The 15,352-nt window shown below is 37.8% G+C and overlaps 1 protein-coding gene across 1 annotated transcript in view; it reads left to right on the top strand.

Annotated features, from left to right (window-relative positions):
- Window positions 1–15,352, top strand: part of LOC135275621 (succinate--CoA ligase [ADP/GDP-forming] subunit alpha, mitochondrial) — a 43,746-nt gene that overhangs the window by 15,836 nt on the left and 12,558 nt on the right. The window contains exons 3-6 of the mRNA XM_064377969.1: window positions 4,618–4,734; window positions 6,559–6,771; window positions 6,914–6,971; window positions 13,836–13,919. Coding sequence (XP_064234039.1) covers window positions 4,618–4,734; window positions 6,559–6,771; window positions 6,914–6,971; window positions 13,836–13,919 — 472 coding nt within the window. The remainder of the gene's footprint in view (window positions 1–4,617; window positions 4,735–6,558; window positions 6,772–6,913; window positions 6,972–13,835; window positions 13,920–15,352) is intronic.

The following is a 15,352-nucleotide window of genomic DNA, read 5'->3' on the forward strand; positions in this document are numbered from 1 at the left end:
ATGTTCACACTGGTTAATCTTTTTCTAACAATGAGAGTGAAGATAGCAGAAGCTGGTGTGTTTCCAGATGGTTCTTCTAATCAAACGAATTTTTTACTGTTGACAAGTGAGGCAAGGGTTGCACTGGACCAAAGGCTGATAGGCTTGGCCATCTAGCATTCCACACAAAATTGTTCCCTATAAGCATTCCTTTTATTCTCTATTCCATCCTGGGTCTGCCTCAACCATGCTGTGGCAGTGCCCTTCATCCAGAGCAGTTAAAGAAGTCTTGGACCCTTTCTCTAGGATTCCTGCCCAGCACCTTCTACAGAGATGACTTAAAAGGAAAAAAAAAAAAAAAGAAAAAACACACCATTCCGAGGAGTCTGGCATTCCTGAATCCTCCTTGCCTGCTGGGTGCCTGTTACCTGTCTTCACTGTCTCCTTTTCCCTGTCATGCTCATCAGCTATGGCTTCTATCCAAGCACCTGAACAGAGGACTAAAACCTCCATTGCAGGCTGGTTTTAGGTCTTGATTTACATAAGAATCTTACACAGCACTGCTAATGTAAAGTTCAGTTTTTTCCCTCTAGGACAAACACTTACCAAAATGTGCAACTTTTTTTGGTGGAAGAGAGATTGTCCTGTGATTTCTACCCATTTCCTGAGGCCTGTGGAAATAAACCTTTATGTACTTATTTTTCTTCTTTTTTTTTTTTTGAAAGAAAGAAAAAGAATAAAGAAGAAGAGGAAAAAGGAAGAGAAAGAGAGAGAGAGAATGGGAGTATTGCTTTCTTGCCCAGGCTAGGATGCATTTTAGTAATGGGTATTGAAAACCTCTTTTATACCAATAATTATACTTGATGTAAACAGGAAGGAATAAGGGAAGAAAATAACAAACAAGCAGCCAACCAATATTTCATTTAAACCTATGAAATGCTATGCGATTACTGAGGAGTGATTTACTTCCAATTATGTAGTCACTTTTGGAATACGTGTGAGATGGTAATGTATGTTTTGTGTATTTGAAGTGGAGAGTTCTATAAATGTTTATTAAGTTTACTTGTTCCGGGTCTGAGTTCAAGTCCTGGATGTCCTTGTTAATTTTCTGTCTGGTTGATCTATAGAATCGTTAGCTCTTCTTGTTACATTGATCCTTTTGCCATTATGTAATGTCCTTGTCTCTTTTGATCTTTGTTGCTTTAAAGTCTACTTAATCAGAGGCGAGAATTGCATCTCCTGCTTTTTATTTATTTGTTTACTTTTACTCTCTGATTGGTTGATAAATCTTCCTCCTTCTCTTTGTTTTGAGTCTTTGTGTGTCGTTGCATGTGAGATGGGTCTGGATGCAGCATACCAATGGGTTTTGGCTTTTTATCCAATTAGAATATATATAACTTTAATACTGGCATTTGATGCTAGCTGGCTGTTTTGCCCATTAGTTAGTGTAAATTTTTCATTGTGTTAATGTTCTTTTCTTTGTGACATATTTTTGGAAAGACTGATATTGGTTGTTCCTTTATATGTATAGTGCTTCTTTCAGAAGCTCTTGTAAAGCAGACCTGGTGGTGGTGAAGTCTCTAAGTACTTGTTTGTTCGCAAAAGATTTAATTTTTCCTTCGCTCATAAAGCTTAGTTTGGCTGGATAGGAAATTCTGGGTTGAAAGTTCTTTTCTTTAAGGATATTAAATATTGGTCCCCGGTCTTTTCTGGCTTGCAGGATTTCTGCTGAGAGATCTGCTGTAAGTCTGATAGGTTTCCCTTTATGGGTAACCTGACCTTTCTCTCTGGCTGCCCTTAGTATTTTCTCCTTCATTTCAACCCTAATAAATCTGGCAATTATGTGCCTTGGGGTTGGTCTTCTTGAAGAATATCTTTGTGGTGTTCTCTGTATTACCTGGAGTTGAATATTACCCTGCCTTGCCAGGTTGGGAAAGTTTTCCTGAATGATATCCTGAAGAGTATTTTCCAACTTGGATTCATTCTCTTCATCACATTCAGGTACACCTATCAAACGTAAATTAGGTCTTTTCACATAGTCCCATATTTCCTGGAGACTTTGCTCATTCCTTTTCATCCTTTTTTCTCCAATCTTGTCTTCTCGTTTCATTTCACTGAGCTGGTTCTCGACTTCTGATATCCTTTCTTCTACTTGATCGATTCGACTGTTTAAACTTGTGCATGCTTCGCGAAGTTCTCGTGTTGTGTTTTTCAGCTCCATCAATTCACTTATATTCCTCTCTAAATTGTCCATTCTTGTTAACATTTCGTCAAACCTTTTTTCAAAGTTCTTAGTTTCTTTGCATTGGGTTAGAACAAGTTCTTTTAATTCACAGAAGTTTCTTATCACCCACGTTTTGAAACCTGCTTCTGTTATTGGGACACACTCGTAATCTATTAAGCCTTGTTCCGTTACTGATGAGGAATTGCAATCCCCTGTAGAGGGAGAGGCATTCTGATTTTGAGTATTCTCTGCCTTTTTACGCTGATTTCTTCGCTTCATTATATATTTATCTGTCTGTTGTCTTTGTAATTACCGACTTTCTAACTAGGTCTCTGAGCAGACGTCCAACTTGTTGATTCCCAGCGCCGAAATCTGAGCAATCCACTGCGCTGGCCAAAACAGCGGTGTTAAGATGGGTGGTGCTTTTCTGCCCGGAAATCTCCGGACTCTGCACCAAAAACTGGCGCTCTAAGGCACCAGCAAAACCGCCGCGCCAGCCACAAGAGTCGCCCTGGCAACACGTGGGGCTCCTCTGCTGGGGATCTCCTGGTCCGTGAGCAACAAATATTCGTCTGAAAATGTGGCGTCCTCTCGTTCTCTGCGCTTTCACTGGGAACTACGAGCCTGAGCTGCTAGTGATCAGCCATCTTGGATCTCTCTCAACCTTTATGTACTTAAAGTTAAAAAAAAAAAAAAAAAAAAGAAATAAGCCAGGGAAAGGAGGAGTGTGTGTAGTCCTGGTGGTTAGGACGGAGGAGAAGGAGATTTTATATCAGGTGGTCAGGGAAGGCCTGATATCTGAGTTAAGATGTAAAGGAGACATGGGAGTGAACCAAGAGGATATTTTAGGGAATGATTTTCCATGCAGAGGGCACAATGGGGCCATGAGGCAGGCATATGCCTGCTGTGTGTGGAAGCCGCAAGGCCAGCATGGCTGGAGAGTAATGAGCAGGCAGGTATGTGACTCCGATGTGGGGAGACAGCTTGTAGATTAACTTGTAGACCGGTATATGGAGTTTGGCTTTTACTTGACTGAAATCTAAAGCAATCAGAGTATTTGATTAGAGGAGTGCTGTGATCTTATGTTTTGACCAGATCACTCAGGCTGCTGTGGAGATTAGATTGAAGGGGAGCAAGACCAATAAGCATCAAGGTTGAAGTAACTTAGACCAATGTGATAGCAGTAGAAGGGGAAGGAGTTGTCGATTTTACTTTGAAGATAGAGCAATAAGACCTACTAATGGATCTGATATGAGATATATGAAAAAGAGAAGAATTAAGGATGACTTCGGTATTTTTGATGTGATGATCTGTAAGGAGTGAAATTGTCTTTAAATGAGATGGGGTAGATGGAGGGGAATGATTGGGAACTCAGTTTTGGACATGTTGAGTTTGAGATGCCTGCTAGTTCTCAAAGTGGAGGTATCAGGTAGGCAGTTGACAATGTGAGTATGGCGTTCAAGGCTTAGATAAGTGGGGTGTATGTGTCTTTGTGTATGTGGAAGGGGTCACCATATGGATGAGATGTATTGTTATGATAAGGGATGATACCACCAAGGGCATGAATTTAGACGAAAAAGAGAAGTTAAGGAGAGAGAAAGAGAAGAGGAAAACCAGGGGAGGTAGAGCCCCAGAAGCCTAGTGAAAAAGAATCTTTCAATCCTTGAAGCTGTTTTTGGTTGTCATAACTGGAGGGGGTTATGACAATTAGGAGGGTGTGGTACTGGCATCTAATGGGTGGAGCCCAGGGATGCTGCTAAATGTCCTACCAGGCACTGGACGACCTCTCATAAGAAAGAATCATCCTTCCAAAATGTCAGTAATGCTGAGGTTGAGGAGGAAAAGTGAATGGATAGAGAAATACAGGTTGTTGACTGGGCAGTATTAAAGGCTTACTTAAGATGAGTGATCATTAATTTAAAATGAGACCAGTTGACATGTTTTCTTTTCTTTTTTTTTTTTTTCCCTCTAGCCACTTTTTGGCTGCACATGTCTAGGCTTAGAGTAGGGGGCAAATTGGATTTAACCCAGGTTGTGGTTTTGCCAGATGTTTAAGTTGAAGTGAGAGAAAGCCAAGGTGGTTGTGGGAGGGTAATGATCTACCATGAATTTTAAACTTGAGGAGTGTGAGCACATGAGGAGTTGAGAAACAGGGAGCTTTTGATCACCAGCCAAGTTTGAAAACAGGGCATCAAAGAGGCCCCTGTTTATAGCTATTTTGGCTTTTCAGAGGCTTGTTTTGCTTCAAGCTTCAAAACTATGTTTAGTAAATAGATGGGCATGCTTCCTGTAGTTACTGTCTGGGAACAGTTAACCTATTTGTTTTTCTTTTCCTAAGTTGCTAGGATTGCTTTTGCTTCTCCTGGGCTTTCCAGTCTGCTGTTTCTCATGGATCTTGTGCTTTTTCCCCTCAGGGCACCTTTCACAGCCAGCAGGCATTGGAGTATGGCACCAAACTTGTTGGAGGAACCACTCCAGGGAAAGGAGGCCAGACACATCTGGGCTTACCAGTCTTTAACACCGTGAAGGAGGTAATTAATGCTACCTGAGTTTGGCAAGACATGAAAAGCCAGGGAAGAGCTAGCATTCTTTGGGTAGAGATCTTAATTGTGTTTCTTTTGGGAGAGTTACTTGCTGTTTGAAAATTCAGTAACCTAGAGAAATTTGAATTGCCGTCAAAACCGGTGTGTCATTTGTGTTTCTAGGTATGCATCAGCTATTAAAGGTAGAAGTGCTGTGGCCAGGCTTCTGTTTGTCTTTTTATCATTGCCTTACTTTTCTTCTTCCAGTATGTTAGTACAAATGTCAGCAACCACCACCTAATTCTTCCTTAGTGGGGACTATGCAGCAGGCACTGTGCTAGGTGTTTCATTCAGATTGCCCCTTTCAGGCCTCACTACAACCCTTGGAAATAGGTGCTGTTATCCTCCTCATTTTAAAGGTAAGGATGTTACTAGTGCAAAGAGTTTGAAGATCTTGCCCATGGTCTGGCAGCTGATAAGTGGCAGGCTTAGGATGGCTCAGAGTAAAGAGTGGTCCCATGTGAAGAAACTAAATTGTAGAGTTATATTTACAAATCACAGTGTCCTAAATTCTCAAATTATGGATTTCTTAATAATACCTTTAAAAATTATTTTTGAATTAAACTTTCTTTGTTACAAAACTGATATGTGCTTTTTCTAAAAATTCAGATGGTATAAAAGGTAAGTAAAGTTAAATTTTACAGTGTCTTCAACGTCTCAGATTTTGCCTCTGTAGGGAGCTAACTTAAGCTTAGTGTGTAGTCTTTCACTCTCTTTTTACTCTTATATGAATATTTACAAAGCTAATAGTATTTAAAAGAAACTGTAGTGTAAATTCTTGGGTATTTAATTTTAAAAATCTAAGAAATAAACTTAGTTTTTCGGGATGATGTGTTGATCAGCCTTAAATGTATTCTTCCCCTCTTCTTATGCATATTTTTAAGGTATATTTTAAAGCATTACATTTTTTAAGGCACAAATTTAAAGTCCTTCCTGCCTTAAATTCTACTATGGCTGATTTTATAACTTCAAAATATAGAGAGGAGATATTTTTTCACAATTCCTCTAGGTCAACTTTTCTTTTGTCATGAGCCTTTTTTTTGCCTTTTTTTTTTTTTTTTTTAAGGAAGTCTTGTTGCTAAGCAATCCATTTGTTATAATGACAAAAATAGTTGTGGTGTTTGGAATATTCTGTAAGTTTTTTTTGACAGATATTGTTTATTTTTCACCCATTCTGCTCTTACAAAGAGATTTTTGAATGAGTAGGGTTGATACCTTTCATCCATATGGTTTCCTAGCACAACATTTGCTGTTGTCACAGTCTAGCTTCTGGCAGTATTTGTAGCCTTTAGAGGTAGAGAACTACGTACTGTAGTTACTTTTCAGTAAAGTACCTACGTGCCCATGATTTGACTTCTTTTGGTTCCATACTAGTTTTAATATTTTTTTGTCTCCCCCTCTATTATCATCTTGAACAGAGTTTTAAAAAATTATTTTTAACCTCTGGCATCATTTGTGGATGATATTTTGGCGTCCTTTGACTCTGTTCACTGTCAGGATGCCTTTAGGTTTACTGACATGCCATAGTCTAAGAGAGTGAGATGTCACAGAAGCTTTCAATTCACAGTGGCATTCAAAGGGGACTGACAAAGGGCTATGCTTAATTCTGCTCTACTCTGACAGTGTAGTGAATTTGAGAATGGGAAGAATGCTATGTCTTTGGGGAGTGTCCTTTTCTTTACCCCAAGACATTATTAAAATGATAGTATTGAATTTATTTTATAATGTTTATGATTTAACCAATAATAAAGTGCTTCATCGTTAATGTTTCAGGCCAAAGAACAGACAGGAGCAACGGCTTCTGTCATTTATGTTCCTCCACCTTTTGCTGCAGCTGCTATTAATGAAGCTGTTGAGGCAGAAATTCCCTTGGTTGTGTGTATCACTGAAGGTATCCCACAGCAGGACATGGTACGAGTTAAGCACAAATTGCTGCACCAGGGAAAGACAAGGCTAATTGGGCCCAACTGCCCTGGAGTCATCAATGTGAGTGCAAAACATAAAAAGAAACCCAGATTAAGCCTCCCCCAAGGCTAAACAGCTTTGAGTGAATGCAAGTATATTTGTGTGTATGACCTGTGAGTGACTTTTTTTTTTCAACTTTTCTGAAACTATGATTTACTTTCAGCCTGGAGAATGTAAAATTGGTATCATGCCTGGTCATATTCACAAAAAAGGAAGGATTGGTGAGTTTGTTTGTTACTTTCTTATAGATTAAAACAAAAAATTATTTGCCTTAAACCCTCAAAACTCACAAAGAATTTGTGACTTTGCAAATCAAGTTTATTTTAATTAAATTGACTTGAGTAGAATTTATCAGGGAAGTTTTGTAGTCTATCAATTCTGTATCCTAAGTATAATAAGTTTCTTTGAGAAGCCATTACAGTTCTACAGAATCAGTGAAGACTTTGGCGGTGGGAGTTTAGATGTTTTTTTCCTGCTCAGCATTCTGTGTATTCTTCCATGTGTTTGCATGTATCAGTAGTTAATTTAGTTAACTATTATAACTTAGTTATTGCTAAGTAGTATTCTATTGTATAATTATACCACGATTTGTTTATTTATTTTCCCATTAATGAACATTTGGGTTGTTTACATGTTTGAGCCTTACGAACAAGACTTAGGTCAACATTTGTGTACAGGTCGTTTTGTGGACAGATTTTTGTTTCTCTTGGGGAAAATGCATAGGAATGGACTTGCTAAGTCATGTTCGTATGGACATAAGTCGAATATGCTCAACTTTTTAAGTTCTGCAAAGTGACTATATCATTTTATATTTTCACTATTAATGTAGGAGAGTTTCAATTGCTCCATGTCTTTACAAACATTTTAGTATTGTTAGTCTTTTTAAATGTAGCCATTCTACTGGGAGTAAAATGGTATCTCTTGTGGTTTTGAGTGTCCCTGATGACTAATGATGCAGAGCATGTTTTCTTGTGCTTATAAGGCCATTCACATACCTGCTCAATAATCACCTTGCTCTTTTAGATATCACAAACTTTCTCAAAATGTTTTAGGTTTATGGGCACCTCAGAAAGCAGGGCAGTGATCAGAAAGGCAAATCAGATGGCCTATCATAGGAAAATTATATTGCTACTTGGTTAGTTCCTCGAGGAAATAGCCAAGGTAACATTTCAAAGTTAGCCACATTAGGCTTGTGTTTAGACTCTACACCAAACTTTAAACTATACAGTTTTTCAATCATAATAGATGATTTACAGTGTTTTTCTCTATCTATAAAGCATGGCTAACAATAATAAATAAGGGTAATTGTCATAATGGGTGAGTGTCGGTTGTGCAGTTTACAGGATTCGGTTAAAGGTTATGAGTTTTCTTTATTACTAATGTATCCTGGAGCTGTCAGCCCTGCTGCCAGTGGCAGTACTTGATAATTTCATGAGAGAGGTTACAGGGAGCTCCATAGGCCATCTGAATTCCAGTGGGGCCTCACTGATGCTCTTGTGCATATTTGAATATTACTTATATTCTTTGGTCTGTTTTGAAGGTTACTTCTATGGTCTTAAGGCGAGCATGGAAGGAATGCTCTGTGCTGAGTTCCTTTTCTGATCACAGCCCACCTTTCTAAGGTGCCCATAAACCTAAAAAATGAAAATCAAGAGAAGTTCAGGGAAGTCCTTTAGACATTGGCTTTGTGCATGGTCATAACACATTGATGAGACAGTCCTCTGGGAGACTGCTTTTAATTCCTTTGAAAAAGGGCTTTTTTTTCAAAGAGAGAAAATATGTGACACTGCAAGATTTTTGAGAGGATGAGGAGAGGAAGATGGTTATTTGTACCAACTATTCCTATTTTGGTACTATTGCTAATAGTCTCAATAGCCTCCTTGACTTCTGATCCTTAAGTTGAGAGTTAAGAGAAGAAGGATTTTTCAGTCCTTTAGCTATTTCTAAATGGAATATAATGTAATGCGCTAGCAGTATAATAGTGTAATGGATTTCCAGTTTTTGTTAATAAAAGCTAATGAAATTGCATATCTGCTAATTGAGTGTTATTGAAGGAAGTGATTGGATTCCAAATTGATAATATTTAACTGTACCATGTTATTTTTTCTTTTATGATAGACAGTTTGTTACTCTCAACCACATGTCATATGCTTGACTCTTCTGTCCTGTTTTAAAATTTTAATTAAACTGCCTATATTGAGATAATTATAAATTCATGTGTAGTTGTAAGAAATAATACAGACAGATCACTCTTTATTCAGTTAGCCCAATGACTAACATCTTGCAAAACTATAGTATTTTCATAAACGGGATGCTGACATTGATGCAGTCAATACAGAAAACTTTGCCATCACCACAAGTTTCCTTCATGTTACCCTTTTCTAGTCACTTCCCTCCTGCTTCCAACCCCTTCTCAATTCCTGACAAACAGTAATCTGCTCTCCAATTATATAATTTTGTCATTTCAAGAATGTTATATAAGTGGAATCATATAGAATGTAGCCTTCTGGGATTGCCTGTTTATATAGTCAGAATAAGTCTCTAGAGATTCATCCAGGTTGTTGTATGCATCAATAGTTTCTTTTTATTACTGAGTATTGATGGTGTGAATGTACTTCAGTTTATTTAACCATTCACCTGTTGAAAGACATCTGGGTTGTTTTTCATTTTGGCCTATTACAAGTACAGCTGCTATAAACATTTGTATACTGGTTTTTATGTGAACATTGTCTTCATTTTTTGGGGACAGATGTCCAGGAGCATGGTCGCTGGGTTGTATGATACTTGTATGTTAGTTTTTTAAGAAACAGCTAAATTGCTATCCAGTGTGGCTGTGCTGTTTTACATTTCTACCAGCAGTGTATAGTGATCCAGTTTCTCTGCAGTCTTGCCAGCATTTGATGGTGTCACTGTGTTTTTATTTTAGCTATTATGGTAAATGTTCAGTGATAACTCTTTGTACTTTTAATTTGTATTTGCCTAGTGACTAATGATATTATCTTTTCATAGATTATCTTTTTATAGATTTATTTGCCATCTGTTTATCTTTTTCAGTGAAGTGCCCCACCTTGGGTTTTGCCTATGTTCTAATTGGATTGTTTACTTTTTTATGGTTTAGTTTTTTTTTTTTATGTTTTTTAACTTTTTTAACTTTTTTTAACTTTTTTTTACGTTTTATAAACTTTTTTATGTTTTTAGTTTTATATATTCTAGGTACTAATACTTTACTGGATGTGCAATTTACTTTTTCATATTTATGTTAAAGTGATCATGTGGGATTTTAATAGGAGTGCACCATTACATAAGTAGGTAGGCATTACCCACCTAACCTTCTCAGTGATGAAATGTCCCATAGTGGGGAGGGACAGTGTTGAGGACAGAGGATGTGGATGGGACAAAGGCACTGAGAATGGGGAAAAAGTGATAAATGAGAAATATGGGGGTAGAAGTTGTGGTGGTTGTCATTTGTTATGCGTTGGGGTTCAGTTAGTGAATAATCTTAAAACTATTGAAATTAAATTTCACTTAAGAGAGTGGCTTACTCCATTGATGAGTTCTCAGTTTCAACTCATTTATTAACATATATGAGCACCTTGTGTGCCTAGAACTGTGCTTTAAGCTGGAAACATAGGGGTTGTGAAGACTTATTTATTGACCCATTGGAAATTATAGTCTAGTGAAGAAGGTAGCTGCCATGGAATCTCAAGCACCATTGGTGGTCTCTTACTGAACCAGGTGGTAGGAGAACATTGTTCTTAATTGGAGAATCAGTGTGTGGTCAAGATATTCAAATTTCAGGCTGGTTGATCAAGCCTGACTATGTAGTTATTTTGCCAAGCCAAGATTATCAGATAAAAATTAAAACTTGAAATTTATCCTTTCCTTTTTTTCTTATGGGCCTTTTAAAGATGGACTATTCCATTTTACTGTGTCAGTAGCAGAAGGCCACGTTATGTGGTAGACTCAAGGGCAGGGCTCAGGCCAGCAGGTCATCTCCTTAGAGATGTTAAACTGTTGATCAGAGGCACTGTCCTGCCTTCTGAATAAAGAATTTGTGTTCGTTCCATCCCAAGGCAGTTTTTCTGTAATGGAAATATAAATAACTGCCCATTAAAGCTAGGTAGAATCAGTATTTTAGATCAGGTTTTAAGGACTTCTGCTTTTGGTAAAATTATTTTTATTTTTTAAAAAGCATTACTATGATTTTAATATAATTCTTAACAGTGTTGAAAGTATTAGCTAAAAGTGACCTCAAACTTAGTAGTGTTTGCTATAGCACTAGAAAAAAAAATTACCTGTAGTGTTCTCTTCATGATCCTCCCTCTGTCCTCAGTATTTGGAATCAGTACCTGCCTTAACCTCAGGAGCAAGAAGAGTTGACAAGCAATGAGCCCTTTAAACAGAGTTTATTGAAGGAAGATAAAGTACATTTAAAGAGAGGAGCTGCTGACCAGTTGGCTGACCACCTGGAAAACAGCTATGGCTGGTCTAGCTGGAAAAATAGTAGTAGCAGTGTTTATTTAAAGAGACAGTACACCCTGAGAGACGATTCAGAATAGGCTGCTCGAAAGAGAAGATGAGCCAGCAGCAGCTAATGCTGGGGGACTCTCGTTATGAAAATCTTGCCTGATTATTCATGAACGGGCAGGAGGGGGTGTCAGTTGCAGCCATGTTTTAGGCGACCTCCTTGTGTGCACATGCTCTGTAGTTGTACATGCTAGTATACACGTCACAGGTCTCATTAGCATTTAAAATCTCTACCCGGGGTGTGGTTTTTACTATTATAATGAACAAAAGGCTACTGTAGGGCAAGTTATTGGAGGATTGCACACGCTTGTCAGCAGGGAAAGCCTCTACCATGATTATCTCTAGCTAGGGCCTGGTCAGTCCCCTTCAGAGCCAGAGGAGCCCAACCACAGGCCAGAAGTAGTCGATGTAGCCATTGCCTTTTTGTGGACTATCAGTGGGCAGCACCTCCAGGACTTTCCACAGGGCTCTCCTGATTGCTCATTTCTGGCCATCTGCCTACTCTGACATTCCTACTGTGTCTTATGGTAACATTAGGTCTAATTGTGAACCATTCAATGAATGAAGTTGTTTCTACCCAAAAAAGACTTATGGTTTCACAGTGGTAGGTAAGGTACAACTTCTGCTTATTTCCTAGTAATAAGGGCAATAGGAAATATAAAAGCTATAAAAGCACTGAGGAGATTTAGAGAAAGAGATTTTATCTCATTTCTCTTTGGGGGTGATCAGGAAAGACCTCAAAGAGAAAGTAGCATTTAATGTGGACCTTGAAGGATGATTAGAAGTTTTGTCAGATGGTGGAGGTGAAACACTCCATTTTAAGCAGAGCAAATATGAAAAGATAGGAGAGCATGAAATATCAATGAGGATTAACCCAGTTTCACTCAGTAGGGAAATAGTAAGAAACAAGTCTGGAGAGGGAGGCTGGGGACTGTGCTGGGCTGGGGAGTTAGAGCAGAGTTCCACATGAAGTGAGGCATCATCGAGGACATAGGTGTCACTGTCTAGTGAAATGCATCTAAAAGAGCCATATGACAGTGTTCTGTGGGGTCTGTCTAGCAATGACTGAGTTACATTCACAGTGTTCTTTCAATTTGACTGGTTGGTATGGAGAACCTGAAGTTGTTGTGTGCCCAAATGCATAGTAAGAATATGTGTGTTTATGCATAGGTCACAAACTTAGTACACATTAATATACAATGATAGTGGTGACATAGCACTTTGCTTAAAAAAGTAAACCTGCTGTATGGAAGTTGAGGTAGCTTATGGTTATGGTTTTTGTCCCAGGCTGACAAGAATTCTATTTGCCCCAGTAGGTTGATCATATTGTTAGAAAAGGGTCTTCTGAGTTCTTGAGAGTTGCTGCAAGGCAGAAGTTTAAGGAAAGTAAACCATGGACACCTGGATTGATTTTTCTGTTTGTCTAAAGTATTACATATTGTGCTTTGAATAAATTACCTTTTTGAAAGCTCAGCCAAGCATAGTAAACTACAAGAGAAGACAACTAGCTGTCACTCCTTTCTGGCCCCCACTGGCTCTCCTCCTTCAACACACGCCTAATCCAGATGTGAAATTAAGTGCTTTCACACAGGCCCATTTATAAAGGAAATTAGGTTGGAGACTTGATTCCAGAGGGATCTTGACCTTATTCCCCAGTTTTCTTTATACTGATTTTAGAGCCTATATATTGGTTCAAAATTATTGGGAAAATAGTTATGGAGAAGATAGGTAGCATTTTAAAATGTAACTAATGCTAATTTTGATGATTTAATAGTTTGGGTACTGTATTAGTCTGTTTTACATTGCTACAAAGGAATATCTGAGACTGGGTAATTTATAAGAAAAGAGATTTGTTTAGCTTATGATTCTGCAGGCTATCAAACATGGCATTAGCATCTGTTCAGCTTCTGGTGAGGCCTCAGGAATCTTTTACTCATTGTGGAAGGTGAAGGGGGAGCAGGCATGTCACATGGTGAAAGGGAACGAGAAATTTCAGGATCTTTTTAAGAACCAGTTCTCATGTGAAGGAATAGAGTGAGAAGTCACTCATTACCATGGGAGGGCACAAAGCCATTCATGAAGGATCTGTCCCTATGACTGAAACATCTCCCACTGTGTCCCACCTCCAACATTGGGCGTCACATTTCAGCCTGAGATTTGGAGGGGACAAATATCCAAACTACATCATGGTAATATAAGTCTAATCTGTTACATTCTGCCACTGTAAGTATGATTGTACCTACCAAATTTATATTGCTATTATCCTCTTCATAAATATTCTCAGAAGAGGTAATTTAAGTCTTTCTTGCATTGTTTTTATAGTCATAAAATGACCTTACCTAATAATATACTTTCTCCTATGTCTAAATTTGAAAACCTCCCTGCTTTAATTTAAGCCTTTTCGTTTCATCATTTAAAGATACTATTGATTTTGATGGCAAATAATGGAATGAATTTTATACCTATGTTAGTCACTCAAAGTGTTTGGTAATTTAGTTGACCATATTTTAGTCTAACGTAGAAACACAATCTAATATTTTTGAATTTCTTTCCTTAAGGCATCGTGTCCAGATCTGGCACCCTGACTTATGAAGCGGTTCACCAAACAACGCAAGTTGGATTAGGGCAGTCTTTGTGCGTTGGTGAGGGATTTTTGCTAAAATCCTTTTATTGGCATGTAGTGTGTTCGCCGAATGAGTATAATAATAATTACTGATTTTATTATTTGCAAAAGATTTTGATACTGTTATAAAAAGGAAATTATGATCTCAAATTTAATTTGCTTAAGTGTGAAGTTTTTCTGTAGTTTTTCAAGATTCATGGTCCAAGGTTTTATTTCTAGGTTGAAGAACTAACTAACATCTTGAGACACATGGCTCCTGGAGCACCTTGGTGCCTGAAAACATCACTTGTTTTGATTACTCTGAAGAAATGGTTCCTTATATTAGGACTTTTGTTGTCATTGCCATTATGTTTATCAGTGCTTCATATTTATTGAATTCTTTGCCATTCAATGTCTCATTCTTAAGGCAAGCCTCTCAGGTGTCTCTGAGTGGGAAAATTGTACTGTTAGAGCCTTATTGGCGAGAAAGTCAAGGTTGAGGGAGGTTCACTTCCTCAGAACCTCTCTTTTTATCACACCATACTGCTACCCACTTAAAACAAAATTACAAGTTTTTTTAAAAATTTATTTATTATACTTTAAGTTTTGGGGTACATGTGCAGATCGTGCAGGTTTTACATTTTAAAATAATTTCAATATTTGCTGCCAAAAGCCAAGGCAAATTACTCATTTTCATATTGATAAATATTCCTTCAATTTCTTAGAATACCTTTTAGAAGTATCTATACCAAAAAATCATAACATATAGGTGTTTTTATTAAGATCCAAATTCATAAATTAAATATTGAAAACGTTCATTGAGCATTTCTACATGTAAAACATAATTTTAAGTGGAAGATATTTTAGTGTGACAGAGAATCAAGAAATGGTTTGAAACAGGCTTACCAATTCCTTCTTTTTTAGCTTCAGTTTTGAGTTTTTAAATGGAGGATAGTAATGTCTATCTCACAGAGAGGGTGGGAGAATTAGGAAATGACAGATCTAACATGTGCCAAAGCATAGGACTTGACATATGGTTGGCACTTAATAAATGCTGGTTTTCTTCCTCCACTCCATTCTTCAGAGATGCAGTGAAAAGTAAGAAATCAGTCCTGCCCTCATTAAGTTTGTAATTTAAAAATAAAAAGTGGCAGCCTGTCTGTATGGAACATTTACTTTAACCCTGTCCAAGTATTCCTTTTTAAATGTTGTGTAGTAGGGCCCTGATACGCAGGCTCTGTCATCATCCACTCTGGATCCGGAACAGGAGGGGTCAGGGCACTCACTGTCACTCACTGTCACATGTGTCTTAAAACTTGTGGGTTTCTCTGCAGCATAACTCATCAGATAGTTTCTTTGCTCAAAGAAATTTGTTAAATATTTATTCTTTCCTTTAGTGTAACATCAGCATCTTTTTAAAATGTTAATTTCTAAGGAGTTATCTGGGACTAATTTTGTGGGACAGAAGAGGTT

The sequence above is a fragment of the Aotus nancymaae genome, unplaced genomic scaffold (genome assembly GCF_030222135.1).
Source record: "Aotus nancymaae isolate 86718 unplaced genomic scaffold, 86718_ANA_hifiasm-v0.15.2.pri h1tg000017l, whole genome shotgun sequence".
Lineage (NCBI taxonomy): Eukaryota > Metazoa > Chordata > Mammalia > Primates > Aotidae > Aotus > Aotus nancymaae.